The sequence below is a fragment of the Liolophura sinensis genome, chromosome 12 (assembly GCF_032854445.1).
Source record: "Liolophura sinensis isolate JHLJ2023 chromosome 12, CUHK_Ljap_v2, whole genome shotgun sequence".
Classification (NCBI taxonomy): Eukaryota; Metazoa; Mollusca; class Polyplacophora; order Chitonida; family Chitonidae; genus Liolophura; species Liolophura sinensis.
The window spans coordinates 16,391,597-16,407,157 of NC_088306.1; the positions used below are offsets into that span (position 1 = coordinate 16,391,597).

A 15,561-nucleotide genomic window follows, 5' to 3' on the forward strand; every position below is an offset into this window, starting at 1 on the left:
AAACCCGTGAGCGATGAAAACAAGTTGGACTGGAAACAAAAACCTTCAAGATTTCTGGTCAATTACGTTTTCTAGTCAATCAAGACTGACGTAACCCTTGTTGATACGTCAATTCGCTTGTCATCTGAGTTCTTGGTGTGTGGAGGCTTTCAAAAAGGAATATTTTGAGTCACAAGTGACCCGTGGCATTTTAGCACATTGTGAATTTCCGGTGAATTATTTATTATCGTGAACTTCAATTTAGTCTTTTGTGGCGAAAATATTTTAACAAAATGCAGAATACCAGGAAGTCAAGATTAGGCGGTTCAACTTTTAGCCGAAAAGGAAATGGCCAAGACCAAGTGAGTATACAATAGCCACACGTCGGGAGTTTAAATATCATTTTCAGTGTTGAAAGAATGCTGTAGTTCAACAAATGTACGGCCCTTTATGGGAAGGTCTTGCACCAACCTGCGGATGGTCGTGGTTTTGCCCCGGGCTCAGCCCGATTTCATCCCACCATAATGCTGGCCGCCATCGTATAAGTGAAATATTTTTGAGTACGGCGTAAAACAGCAATCAAAAATAAATAAATACTAACAACAACAACAACATGGCTTTATTTATCGAAGCCTGACCCCCAAACCTTATCCACTACTCCAGTAACATAAACAGTGGGGTAACAGAATATCTGAATTATACAGCAGTCCACTCCATTTTGCACTAATTTTGTTTGAAATATATACATGTATTATGAGCGTTTTGCAAATTATTCGTTTCTCTGCAATTTCAATTAGATTGTAGTTTGAAAAAGTAGGTTTCAGACTGAAAAACAGCTGTCCAAATGACATTTATGGGAAAAGTCAATATTAGTAGGCCTATTACCAGTTCAGGTGACTGTCAGTTGGAAAGGATGTCTGTGTGTCCATTCATTCGAGTCCTGCCTCAATTGTACAACTATAATGTCCGTCTTATCTTTGCTGTACAGGTTCCTGACATATATTAGGATATATGTGTAAATTATGTAGAAAATCAGGAAACTGAGAATTGCCACATCTACATTTCCATTAAACAACAGAACTACAAACTACATCTTCAAGCTAAAACATCGGCATTTCAGGAGTCCCGCGAGTTTACGCAGATATTGAGGAGGCATGCTTGGTTGCTCTTCCAAACTAACACAGCTAAAAGGCTGTTGCTAGACTGAATGTACATCTCATGTAGCCCAGTCTGTCGGCTGAACAGTACCAAATCATTCATTTTAGCCACGTTAGTTCGTGAGAGCCCCCACCCTGTCTCATCCAAGCCTGCATTAACTCTCACGGCAAAATTGGTACAGAACTCCAGGTGGCATTTTGTCTAAGTGACATTGTTATTCACTGTTCTTGTTGCTGTTGCTGTTGCTATTGCTCTTGAAAATCTAGATTTTAGGTGATTTGATAGGTTACCAGTTTAATTACAATTGTTGCACATTAATGCCTGTACAAAGTTATTTGTACTGTAGCTAAGTGTCCGCAGCATTTGCTTTTAGTAGGAGACCCAATGATGGAAGTTCATAATTGTACATATTGGTAATTTGAATACTTCTCTCAATAATGTTATTGCATGTTTAATTGTATTTTTGTTTGCAGATCCACAAAGACAAATCCGGCAATCAGAATGTCATGGTTACAAAACGAGCGGGAGACAAGAAAGATGGAAAACAGAAACGACCTGCTTTTGGGGACCTGACAAATGTGAGAGTTTTGTCACTATGCTTTTCAGTTATACTATTGAAAGTTATTAGTCTACTCTCTTATCACACATGTGTTTCAAAACAGTCCTAGAGAACAGTCAGGACATGATGTTCATGCAGGATTCAAAAATGACATGTCCCAGTGGCCACAACTTCTCTCTGGATCATACCATATTATTAGTAATATTGCTTATTAAGCCGGATGATAGTTATACAACAACATTTTTGCACGTTAAACTTGATCTCTTTGTCATGTTTACATCTGGCTAAATCTTGTTGATTACATGGCGTGTTGTCTGCTTCACGAAAGAAGTCACAAGTATGATCTAAGGTTATTGTTAATTCGGCTCTTATTTTAGAGATACTATTATTAAAGAGGCTATACAGCAGATTTTTGGTCAAGATATAAGGTACTGCAAATTCAGTCGAACCTTTACAATATTTCAAGATCACATGTCATGTTTCAACCTCTCACATAATATCAGCCTCAAATCTTTGTATGTGTTACCGTTAAAAATCAGTAATAAAAATTCGCTTCGAAAATTTACGAAGCGGATCACATTAAGATTTTATCAGACTTTAGAATCGCTTTAATGTTACAAATTAATTAAGTGCATCAGTCTTGTATTTACTGAAAGGCAATATTTTTCTTGGTAAATACAGAAAATGTGATTTGATTAGCGAACATGGATTCTTTGGGAAAAATCTCTTGTATACTGTAGTATAGTTGTCCTGAATGTTCCTTATTTTTGATTATTCTGCCTGAAATATTATGTGTGGCCGAGGGTCATGATAAACAGATAATTTAGTAACAATGGCCTTAGAGCTATCTAGGCTCTTGCCATTAATTGTGGTAAATGATATTAATAATATTTGAATAAATGTTTTTATATACTTGAAGGCTACTTTCAGCATGGTAAATGAGACACAGAAAAAACCAGTCAAGAAGGCTGTTGAACCACAGAAAGGCCTCATAGCCCCCAAGACATATGTATCTAGCAACAAACCAAGCCTAAAGAGAACCAAAATCGCCACACAGAAGAAAGTGGCGAACGTAGAGAATGATGAAGAAATGCCAGAAATATTGTCATCGCAAGACTCTTTGTCATCTCTGTCATCACAAGGTTCCAACAAATCTGACGATGTCCCAGTCATGGGGTAAGTTGTCTGATGCATTAGGAGTATAGGAAATTTCTTCACAGGAGCTGTGTGAAGGAGCATGCTGTAAAATGTGGTTTTAGTATGTAAGGTGTATCAGACAAATGTTATTATGTGCATAAATGATGAAAAAATATACATCTGGCCTCACTTGTTTTGTGTCACTTAACTGACCTGCTTCTGTTCCAGACAATGTTTTGGTCAAAATGTTACATCATTTACAAATCGCCTTGGCTTTGTTTATGTGGAAGATGTATTAAGTTAAGTATCCTGGCCAGTTCATGATTTGACTCAAATATTTTTGGTGTGGTGCCAAAGCGCAGTCAAGTATGTAAGTATCCAATTCATAGTGTTTTCTGTTCCTAGAGCTGAAGAAGAATCCATGGAAACTGATTTAGATGAGTTGACAACTGTGCCTGTAAGTAGCTAAATCATTGTGCTTTGTGATGCGCAAATACCATGAGATAAGTTTAACTGTTAGAGTTTACTAGCTAGACTGAAAATAGAATATAGAGGGATTAATCTGGTAATATTCTGTGTGATAAGATCGAGAAATAGTGATAAAAAGAAGCTGTAGGCTAAAGCTAAGCATACATACAGTTAAACTTTAGCGGTACAGCCCTCTTTTTGCAGCATGAATGGACGTAGCTTTCCCCTATACTCTGCTTGCTTTCCTGACACCCTGATGCTGGCTACCATCGTATACGGGCAATATTTTTGAGTACATCGTAAAATGCAAGTCAAATAAAATTGCAGTTAACTTTCATTTTGCTTTTAGAGGTATACCTTGTGTGCCTTTGTCTACAAGCAATTTCGTACCACCTGGCGACATGACAGTTTCCTAGTTCCTTCTCCCCATAAACATGAAATAATCATGAGTACAAAATGATCCTCCAGTGAAATGAATTGTGACCAAGTGCCAAGAATGAAGAACTTTTAAAACTCCTTCCTGCTTGTATCAAGACTGTCCAAAGCTGGAACTCATTTGTTGTTTCCTTTCTTACGGGGCATTTATCAGTGTATGTGCGCTCATAAAACCTGCGTGAAGTACACATGCACTGCAACATCACAGAAGGAAACAATGTGTTTAGTTGTCATTTTGGACTCACTGTGTAGCTCGTCTTCGAGTCTTCGATTCAAATTGTACTTGAGATTTTTACATGTATGTGCTTATGTTTTTCCGTCACAGCCATGGCTACTGTAACTGACACTCATATATGTTCTGTTTCCGCAGCCTGGTGTAGATGACGTAGACAAGGAAAACTTGTCTGACCCTGTTCAGGTGTCCATGTATGCCTTTGACATATTCCAGTACTACAAGGAAAGAGAGGTAGGTAATTTAGACTAATTTCAACAACTGTTGACAGAACTAACATTGCTAATGAAATCTTGCATGGAGCGAAATTACTTTTAACCATTAAAACTTTTATTATAAATTTCTTTTATTCCCACAAATAGTTTTACATTTCACTATATGAAAAACCATTTTGTTCATGCAGAAGAAGTTTGCCATCCGACCTTACCTGATCCGTCAGCCTCAGTTGTCATCCAACATGCGGGCGATCTTGGTGGACTGGCTAGTGGAGGTACAGGAGAACTTCGAGCTGAACCACGAGACGCTCTACCTGGCAGTTAAGCTTGTCGACATGTACCTGGCCAAAGTGGTCATCCCTAAGGAACAGCTTCAGCTTGTGGGAGCCTCAGCTCTCTTCATAGCAAGCAAGTTTGATGTGAGTACTCATTCTGTGCGTGTCGTTAACAATGTCATTTTACAGAAAACTTTTTATGCTGATCATGGTTACAGTACACTGGTACAATATGTACTTAATGGCCCTACCCCAATTCCTCAACCTTTTCGCACATAAAAGAGCAGCTTTATGCACAATTTTAATTTGATTTTGTAGACAAAACTACATTGGTTGGGTTGTCCAGTTTCAGGGCTTCACAAAAAGTATAATTATTTCAGTCTACACAGGATAATGCCTGCAGAAAATACTTTAGAATGAACATCTTTGAAACATGCAAAAAGGTTGAAGAATTGCAGTATTCTGTACAGATGATTATTAATGCCAGACAGGCTGCTCCTGAAGTATTTTGTGTCCATTGTTTTAATACATTGGTACAGTTTGTACTTTCCCTCCCCATTGTGTACAAGTGGTTGATAGACGCCAGACAGCTTGTTACAACAGTGTTCAGACATTCGCCAATATGTAACCTTGGCTTGGAAGACAAAGTCTGCTGAAACTGCGCACCACAAACTGTTTCTGTCTCAAACGGAGTCTGAAAACTGACTTTTGACAATGCATAATAATAGGGTTAGCTACAAGGAGTGGGGGCTGGGAGTGATGGTGTTTCAATGTCGTTGGGACAAACTAAATATTACACTGAAGGGAAGTCATAAGTATGATTATGATTGGGCCTGACAAATCCCTGGCAGCAGGACCTTGACGCCATGTTATTGACGTCAAACATTTTTTTTTTCTGATCGTCGTGATGTTGTAATACACTAAAGGAAGTACTTCCTTAAAGTAGAAACTGGTTAATTGTAGCATTGCACATGTTGTGCAACAATCATTTTAAACTTCAGAATTATTTATAATCACTTTAAGCTTTCTTGTTTTAAAAAAATACATGAAACGCTTGGTTATTTCTTACTACAGAGTATATGGGGGTGACCTATCGTATAAAAGTATAAAAAAGCATTTCTGATTTCTTCCTGGGACCAGAACATTGGCTTTAAACTACAGCAATGGTTTCCACAAGGCCCCAAGTGGGCCCACAACAGTTAGTTTGGAAATTAAGTGGCATGCTTTACTGATGTCAGTGATCATAGCTTTGACCTCGAATTTAGGTGGTCCCGCGTTCACAGTATGTTCATCAATTTCCAAATATTTCTGACCATAGCCAGAAAGTATGCTTCTAGAATGAAGAAAAAAAATTTTTTTTTTTCATATTTTTCTGAAAACCATACTTTTTATTTTATACCTTTTCACGTATTATTCAGCATACATGTAGAAATTTGTGCAGATATCAGTATCAAACTGAAGTACGTGTAAGTTGACAACAATGGCATTATTGCAAGCAGTCTTTCTGGATGAGATTCAGAATAACAGTTGACTTTTTCAAACTTTTCCATTACACTTTAGGAATTTGTTACAATTAAATTATTTTATAACTGTGGATGTTTTTTTTTTTTTTTTTTTTTTTTTGTTGTTGTTTTGTTTTTTTTCGTCTCTTGCAATTTAGTTTTGACTCATCTTGTTGTCAAATAAACATGATAAACCAACATTTCTCCATGACTCAGGATAAGAAAAGGTGCGCGAGAGGCTTTCGCTTATGTGCGTGTCCCTGACCCATGGCTCAGTTGTCCCAGCTTAGGCTGTCTATAAGTGACTAGACTATGCATGGCCTTGGTGATGTTGTCATCAGCCAGGTGCAAGCTTCTCTATCAATGCACTGTTTAGTTGACCAGTGATTAGCCATGCGTCACTGTTTCTGAAGGAGCTTATATCATGAATCAGTGCCACCGTTTTAGGAAAAGCTCGACAGTTCACATCTGGAATTGGTGTCAGAGTTTTCTAAAACTTTTCAGGAACGCACCCTAGCTATATTGCAGGAATGAGAGGACAGCTGATATACTTTGCCCTTTGTCTTTACAAGAATCAATAATCAAGTCACTTGTGTTTGGGTAAACCGTAAACTACTGTAATTGTCCCTTTCCATAAGTATTTATGCCTTCTGCTAATGCTAAAATTTAAAAAAGAGGGGGAAAAAACCCCCATAAAAAACATGATTCTTTCAAATGTTACAGTTATCAAATCTTACCCATATACAACTTTTAGGTGATAAACTAAATGAAGGTTATGATTTAAATGGCTTAAGTGTTTTAAAAAGTACAATTCTTTTGGCTGCCTATACATGTACAGTTTATGTGTATTTGGATGAGAAAAAAAAGAGAGAAACAATTTAAATCCAATTTGGCAAGATATGAGTAATAAGGAAAGTTTCTCAGTCTGCACACACATGTATGTACATGTGTTAGCTTCTTGGGGGACATTATGCATGGTTAGCCTGCAGCGTTCTAGTTGAGAGACAAAAAAGGGTTGGTGGAAAGTTGTCATAGAGATGTAACAGCTTTTTAAAATAGCTGTGGCATCAATCTGAAAATATTGTATTAAAAATAAAAATGCATGGATTCTGCGGCATAGTTGTGACGTGCTTGATATGCAGTTATAAAATGTTGCGTGTGTCTTGGAGAATGATTTGCTAATGCAGGCATTGGTATGAGTCACCTGTTTAACAGATGCAGTGTGTGGTTTTTGATATGAGAAATAAAAGATCAAAATGATTGCTGATTTCTTGGGGAGATTAATCCAAATTAATACGAATTTTGTGGGTGATCCAAATGAATACAAGTCGGAGTGGGGGGGCAAAATGAATTCAGAATGTGGCGAGGGGGGGGGGGGGTAAAATGAATTCAGATTGTGGCGGGGTGGGATACGGGGTATTGATTCAAATGAATACAGATTTTTGGGGGTGATCCAAATGAATACAGATATGAAGGGGTTATGCAGATGAATACAAATATAGGAGGGCAGCCCAGGTGAATACAGATTTGGGGGGTGGGGGTGATCCAAATGAATTCAGATTGTTTGGGGGGGGTGCAAATGAATGCAGATTTTTGAGGGGGGAGGTGACTTGAGAAGAAGGTATGAATGTCTGCAAGCTAGGATTTCATGAGGTGAATCGTGTATTTATGTATAGGTCAGAAAAAGTTGCTAGAGGATTGGTAATTGTTATTGTACTTTGCCCACAGGAACGCTGTCCCCCTCTGATTGAAGATTTTCTCTACATCTGTGATGATGCCTATAACAGGAAGCAGTTCATCGAGATGGAACAGCTGGTGTTAAGGGCTGTCGACTTTGATTTGGGCATTCCTTTGTCCTACCGCTTCCTCAGACGCTACGCCAAGGTAAACTAAATATGGGGATTCCCCTGCTCCCACTTAGTAAAGCCACCTATATGTATTTTTTTTTTTTTTTTTTTTTTGATTGGTGTTTTACGCCGTACTCAAGAATATTTCACCTATACGACGGCGGCCAGCATTATGGTGGGTGGAAACCCACGACCATCCGCAGGTTGCTGGCAGACCTTCCCACGTACGACCGAAGAGGAAGGCAGCATGAGCTGGACTTGAACTCACAGCGACCGCATTGGTGAGAGGCTTCTGGGTCATTACGCTGCGCTAGCGCGCTAACCGACTGAGCCACGGAGGCCCCCACCTATATGTAAGGATGTAACCTATTTTACACTACATGATTATGATTGGTTGCAGATGACTTCCCCAGCTATTCTAACTGACCAGTTTCCTCTTACAATACATGTAGTATAGCCTCTAAGGGTTTTCCAGCACATGGCTGCAGATATTTACCCTTGCTCACATGAATGGCTAGTTTCCTCTTACAGTGCACGTACATGTCTATGTAGTATAACCTCTAAGAGGTTTCTGCTACAGTAACATCTATACGGTAAATTACCTAAAGTTTCGCCCTGGGACTTGGAAAGCGTATCCCAGGATTCATTGCGTTGGTTGTGGTGGTTGCTTACTGGGCACCCCAGGAGAGCATCAGTGGTGGTCAGGGGATTATACTGACAGTTCAAGAATGTAATAAACAAGCTCACGCTTCACTGAGCAGTTTGTCTGTGCTCCTGTCACCAACAGTTCATGTTTTCCTCAGTTTTAATAATAATAATTTTAGAACATGCAACAGGCTGATTGTTTTATTTTCATTATTTTGTGATAAATGCGAATTTGGAAGAAAACTTTGAAGATTCAGCGTGACTACCCAGCATGCATCTGGAGTGTCATGTCAAATATCCGTTTTTAAAACTGCAGGGCTCTCTTGTATACAAAGCTCTAGTAGAATTTAGCACACCGCAAATCCATTACTGGCAAACTAGGCCTATCAGTAGACGAGATGAAAATGTCAAATTGCAATCAAAGCGACACCTACACATGTGGGTTTGCATCGCTGCAGCTACACATTTCTTGTTCATTCTGGTGTAATTTGAAAGATTGTCTACTTCTGCCTATATTTCATAAACATGAATACTTAGTTTACTTAATATTTAATCAAGTTCCCTCAGATGAAATTTTAGTCATACAGATTGGTTTTATCTGTACATGTAGATACAAGACACTTACAATCACAGCACTTAAAATTTCCGTGTGTCTACTCATCAATCACATGATTTTTGCTGGCGAAAGGCAAAATAAAAATCACATGTGGGCAAAACTGTACACAAGAAATCATAAAACTTCCTGATATGCTGGACTTGCAGATAGTGCTACCGAAAAGTCATTTGTGGTAGTTTTCGGAAATCTTGAACTGGGTATGTTTTCTGTGTTTAATGGAGGTTCCCGATATAAAAACACACAGGGAAAAGGAACTCTCCTGCAATAGCAGGACAGTTTCAACTGTAAAGAAACAAAATGTGCGTGTAGACCGACATACATGTACTAAATTGGAATTACATGGACACAGGAAGCTGATGACAGATATTTCTCAGTGAGACTCGTTTTCAGCTAATGTACATTTGTACATACATTCATTGCATAATGAGGGCTCTCTGCAAATGACCGTTCACCAGATAACGGTGAGAGGTGACTTTCACATAGGCCTAACCCGAATAATCAGTTCGAATGAGCAATAGTTTGTGTATGTACATTCATTGTTTGGCATGGTCATGCTTTCGCACAATTTGGAATTTAAAGGTGTGTAATAGACATCGCCTGTCTTAGTTCTTTCTTTGATTTCATTCATGGAGATATTTAGAGATGTACATGCAGACGTATGAGTCAGGAGACCTGTACACCTCCCTGTCAGTGACTTAACCCCATGTGGGTGAGGATAAACAACCAGAGCCACTAAGCGCCATGCAGAGTAATGAAACTGGCAGGGGGCTAATCGCTCTTTCCTGTCATCTTGCCGCCAACTCGTATCGTGTGAAAGTAAATGACAGTAACTCAGGTGCGAAACTTTAGGTTATTTACCGTGTATTATGTACACGTAGCTATCACGATACTGAATCTGAAACATTTCTGGTTTTTGCAATCCACATATGAAAAAAAAAAAGATTTTGAGCTCATGTAGACATCAGACTGTTCCCTGGATCATGAAGCTGTCCTAGATTTAAGTCTTAACTTTAAAACAGTTTTCTGCACTAAAACTGTGGCTCACCTAAAGGGTTTTCATTTTAATGCCAAGAGTTGCTTTAGGCTTTCATGTAAAAGGGGAAAATTAGTTTAAATCTAAGCTCAGGTCCGACTAAAGTCTAGTTTCAGCTTCATAATCCTGGTGCTAGGTTCTTTATAATATTGTTGGGTCATGAAAAATGTTTTTTGAACATTTGGAATTTGGAAGTTCTTAAAGGAAATAAATAAATAGAGAAAATACAGTGTACCAAACAGCTTCAAGTACATGTTTGATGTTTTGATTTTTTGTGGCAGTGTGCTCGGGCGACGATGGAAACCCTGACACTGGCGAGGTACATACTGGAGTTGTCTCTGATGGAGTACAATGTTGTACCAGAACCTGACTCCAAAGTGGCCTGTGCGGCACTCTTACTGGCATTCAAAATGAAACAGACTGGCAGCTGGGTAAGGCCTTTAACATTCTACAAATGAAGTTTTTATTCAGACGCCTGCATGAATAGGTTTTTTTTTTTATCTTTTACATTTTTTACATTCAGTGAAGTTGGGTGACTACCTGCTATTAGAAAAGTACAGGATTCTGAAAGATTTGTTGGCCAAGTCCAAAATTTTTCCATGTAATGCTTTCTGCGATAACCAGTGTCTGTGGGAAATGTTTTATTTCACTTCAAATGAAAAGTAGAGAGGCTTTTCAGTACCATGGTATATATCTCATTTCAATATTTTTGTAAGAATTTTTTATTCACTGAATTGAATCAATCAAAACGCTTGAATTCTTATGCGGATAATGCTGGATTAATTTACACTTTAATTTCTATATTTGGAAGATTTCCTATTGAAGTTTAATAGTCTAATTTTGCAATAAATGTACTTCTACAAATAAATGAGCAGTTCCAAACTGAGCATGAGGTTTGAGATGAGAAAACCAGTGATTTAGGGCAACGTTTTTATTCACATCATAGCTGGTACAGAACGCCATCCTCATTAATTTAAGCATTTGACGGCATGTGTATGTACCCTAATTTTTCAACGTTTTCACATATGAAAGAGCAACTTTCAGTGCAATTTATAAACATTTTTAAGTTGATTTTGGAGACAACTACATTTTTGGGGTTGGCTAATTTCAGGGCTTCACGGAATAATGCCTTCAAAATATACTTGAATAAACACTTTGTAAATGAGGAAAAAGGTTTGAAGAATTACATTACTGACTCAAAAAAATTCTGAAAAAAAAAAATGAAAGTAACTTTCGCTGGAGTTTTTCATTGTCTTTCAACTGATGGTTAATTCATGCTTGGTTAATTTGAACATTTCTCCACATGTCTCATTAAATGTTGTTTGATGCTCATTGGCAGTTAATAATAGACCTTTATGAACAACAACAACACACATTTGACCAATCATAGTCAATATTGTTGCAAGTAAGTGAACTGAATGTTCCACACGTGGTTGAGCCGAGCACAAGCTACACAAAAAGTTCAAATCACAGTGGAACACCTTGTATTCTTCTGTGATGTGCCCGTGCTTGTGTACTTGACATGAGCCCACCTACACCGATAGTCATAACATAATAAAGGAAAGAACAAAAGAGTTCGTGGATTTTGACCATTTTGTTAGAAGCGGGAAAGAGTTTTATGAGCTCTCCATTGGTTACAAATGTTCTATCCTTTCGTCACAAATTGACCATTGCAGTCACGGAAATGGAATGAGAAGTAAAGTTTGACACGACAAGGGGTGATGGGACGTTAGATGTGGTCGACCCTTCGATTGCACCATATCAGAAGAACGTGTGCGCATGTGGACAGAATGAGGAACTCGTAAAGCTCATTCCAATCCGTATCAAGGCCGTCTAAAGCTGTGAACTCATTTTTTTTATTACGTGGACACATGTGCTCATAATACAGATAGGAAGTACACACGCACTGCAATATCACAGAAGAAGACTATGCCTTCTACTGTCATTTGGATCTTCTGTGGCTTTGAGTCTCCCATTTCTGGTAGATCACATGTACTCTGACCCAGCGAAAACATGGTCATCCCCCCCCCCCCCCCCCCCATACATGGACTCCCGCTATCTCAGATGGTTAAAGCGCTGACTTGTTGCAACCATCAGGCTTACGGCCAATGAACTTGCATGTTAAAATCCACACGTAAAGTTACGTGCACGTATCACAGTGGTTTAGTTATTACGTTGCCATGGTAGTTACGTGAATGTAGCAGTACATGCGTTTTGTGAAAGAGGCCCCAAGTCTTGATGCTTTGACAGCGCATTAAGGTCCAGGGGTTTGTCATGTGCTTGGCAAAGGCTCGTGGTTTTCTCCTGTCATTCTGGTTTCCAACATGCATTAAACATAACTGCCTTGGTTAGTTTGAATGCCAGGAAAGTTTTTGACTTTAAGCCAATCAAATAATTAGCAGGTTTATACATGTATGTTGTGGTTTGTTTCTACAGACAAAGACATTAGAATACTACACGGGCTACAAACAGGAAGAGTTCGCTGCCTTGGTGAAAATCCTAAACACGGTGGTGACCAACGCTCCAGATAAACAGCTTGGCACCGTCAGGTCCAAGTATTCCCATGAGTAAGTGTCGTACTTGTAAATAAAAAGATTATTTGAATGATCCTGAGTTTCCCCCCAGGTGTAGCAAGACTGTCAAATGACATGCCTGCAATATCCATTTAATTGTTAGGTGTGTCAGATGTATGTACCCAGGAAATTGGATGGTTTACCCCCGTTTGCCAAAGTTTTCTCTACCGGTAACACTTGTTGAAGCTTTGCTCTATATGGATGATCACTCCTGTCTCATCTGTGTGGTGTTGTTGGCTTCACATGTTAATAATGATGGATAAATAACTCTGTATTATGTTTGCAACGTGATTTTACAACTACATGTATATATGAAAGCTTGCCACATACTGGACTTGACTGTAGATTTCAACCATAACTAAGTTCCTCACATTAGGGGTACCAGGTGGCTAGCACATCATCGTGGCACAATGACCCTTGGAGCCTCTCACCAATGTGGTTGCCGTGAGTTCATGCTGGCTTCCTCTCGTGCTGACGTACGTGGGAAGGTCTTCCAGCAACCTGAAGATGGTTGTGGAGTACCACAAGGCTCTGCTAGGCTTACTCCTACCGTAATGCTGGCTGCCATGATATAAGTGCAGTTTTCTTGAGTACGGTGTAAAACACCAATCAATGAATCATTTAGGCCATATACAATATATTACATACAAACCAGTATTCATGTACATTGTTTTGTGTTTTTCTTTCTGCCTTTCAGAGTGTTCTACGAAGTGGCCAAAATCCCAGCTATTTCAACAGAGATCCTCTCATCTAGCTAGTGACATAATTTTTTTTTTATGGTTTTTGTTTTTGTTTGTGAGTTTTTTTTGTACCACATTTTACAGACATTTTATTATTTGTCTTACGAGAGCTCTTTTCGCTCTAGCTAAGATACTAACTATTGATAATGTATATAATGTCTCCTCAAGCCTCCTGTTGTGAGATTTACAATGAAATCTTCAGATTCCTCACTTATATATGAGTGTGGTTTAACATTCTCAAAATACTTCAACAAATTCATCGCAAACTTTGTTTCAAGTTCCGGGGACTAATCATGCAAGCTTGAAAACAATTAATTTTCTTCAAATGAAGTGTTACCTCTCCAAATGAAGTGTTCTTGGGCACTAGATGCATTTTGGCTGTATACTTACAAGGAAAACTAGAACCCTGTGCCTTGATGTATCTATGTAAAGTGTAAATATTTAGTTTAGACAACAAAATTGTTACCAGTTTTAGATTTTACAGCACTAGTATTTTTTCTTTCATTAAAAGAACAAAGATCATGGCACAAACATTGAAATTTGTTGTTTTGATAGTTGTGGAAAGAAATAGCAATACAAATCAGGTCACTTTTTAATAAATATTAATTATTAAATTCTTTAATTAATATGCATATGGCCACCTCGGCTGCATTATATACATAGCAGTAATTATTCAGGCTTTAACGTTTAACCTCTTGAGGCTATTATTTTTTCCAATTTTTTTTTTTTTTTCATTTTTTTATACTCTTGATGAATGTACATTTGCATTAAAGGTTGACATATTACGCAAAAATTAGAGAGACTTGTAGTTTACAAAAGGCAACTATCATAATAGATTTTCAATGAATGGTATGGATTAAGATAAAGAAAATTAATTTGAGTGTTCTGCCCTGCCTTTTTTTATAAAACTGTTATGGTAAACATTGATATAAGATATCATGAGGATAAAATGATATGGTTGTAATTATCTCAGTTTTTCATATTAATTTTGTAAAAAACATGTTATATACATATTTTTACATCACAATATAGTGGTAGTAATATATTCGACAGTATCTTGTCAACAAGTGTATCACTGAAATTCTAAAAAGTACGGAAATCTTTTTTTAAATTGACTTAAAAAATTGAAACACAGCATGCCAATATGACAGTTTGTTGTATGATATATGCAAACTACACATTTTTGCATACAATGCCTTTTTTGCATTTTTTTTCCGTCCCATTTCTTCAACAATCAGTCAAGACTAAAACCAAAATTCCGAGCTAATCCTGTAGCTTTGATTTTTCAGATAGACACATGAATATCCATCCCTTTTGCTCTAGTTTCTTACTAGCTTTAATATCTAGCTAGTCTACTTCTCCGTATTAATCTTGTATATGTATATAGTATTCATTCTTTCAGTGGCATTTAGAAGTTTGCAATGAGAAAACACGGAAGGGATTCTAAAGGATGTGCAACTTTTATTTATCCAAAGACGATGCTTTGATGTGGAAGCTGACATCCTTATCAAGTCTATGAAAACCGTGACTTGAAAACAAAGTTTTTTTGTGAACGTCATCACAGTGACGTAGTGTGTGTGTAGACATGACGGATACGAGTAGCTAATTATACACAGTAGCTTTGTAGTAGTGAGTGAACCAGTGGTTAATTGGAACAGGTGAATGTGACTTGTGTGCTGTATAAGTTAGAGTGAAGAGTTCGGTTTGATATTCAAATGTGTGTTAGAAAGATCTCCATTGTAGTCCAAACGCGCATTTGTGTAGTCTTAATGTGCATTTGTGTACTCTTAATGCACATTTGTGTACTCTTAATGCACATTTGTGTACTCTTAATGCGCATTTGAACAACTGACTCATTCTGTCTATCTCCTGATTGGCCTCGTCCTACCATATTTTATCTGATGGAAGACATTTTGTGACAGGCCGATTTTGTTTTGTTTGTTATAACGGTTGTTATGTCTAGTTTAATTGGACTCCTCTGCGGGTTACTCTTTCTAGGATGGAAAATGTTTTGCAACAGTTTTGTATATGTTTCTTTAAATTAAGGCTATAATATCTGTATGAATAGACGCCCCAGGGTATCGTAACAAAAGTGTAAAAGTGTTGTGTGAGGCTTGTTTTGTCTGTGGAAGGTAAGGCTATATATT

The 15,561-nt window shown here is 37.9% G+C and overlaps 1 protein-coding gene across 1 annotated transcript; it reads left to right on the forward strand.

Moving 5' to 3' along the window:
- Window positions 1-21: 21 nt before the first annotated feature.
- Window positions 22-14,208, forward strand: LOC135479556 (G2/mitotic-specific cyclin-B3-like). Its single transcript, XM_064759448.1, has 10 exons — window positions 22-341; window positions 1,611-1,715; window positions 2,616-2,872; window positions 3,239-3,290; window positions 4,107-4,202; window positions 4,372-4,602; window positions 7,689-7,844; window positions 10,383-10,532; window positions 12,538-12,668; window positions 13,372-14,208. The coding sequence occupies exons 1-10, from the start codon at window positions 273-275 to the stop codon at window positions 13,430-13,432; spliced, it is 1,308 nt and encodes a 435-aa protein (XP_064615518.1). The 5' UTR covers window positions 22-272; the 3' UTR covers window positions 13,433-14,208.
- The last annotated feature ends 1,353 nt before the right edge of the window (window positions 14,209-15,561 follow it).

Coding starts and splice junctions, on each gene's coding strand:
- LOC135479556 (XM_064759448.1), top strand. CDS start 273: ATGCAGAATACCAGGAAGTCAAGATTAGGCGGTTCAACTTTTAGCCGA. Junction 3,291..4,106: donor ATGAGTTGACAACTGTGCCT/GTAAGTAGCTAA, acceptor CTGTTTCCGCAG/CCTGGTGTAGATGACGTAGA. Junction 4,203..4,371: donor AGTACTACAAGGAAAGAGAG/GTAGGTAATTTA, acceptor TTGTTCATGCAG/AAGAAGTTTGCCATCCGACC.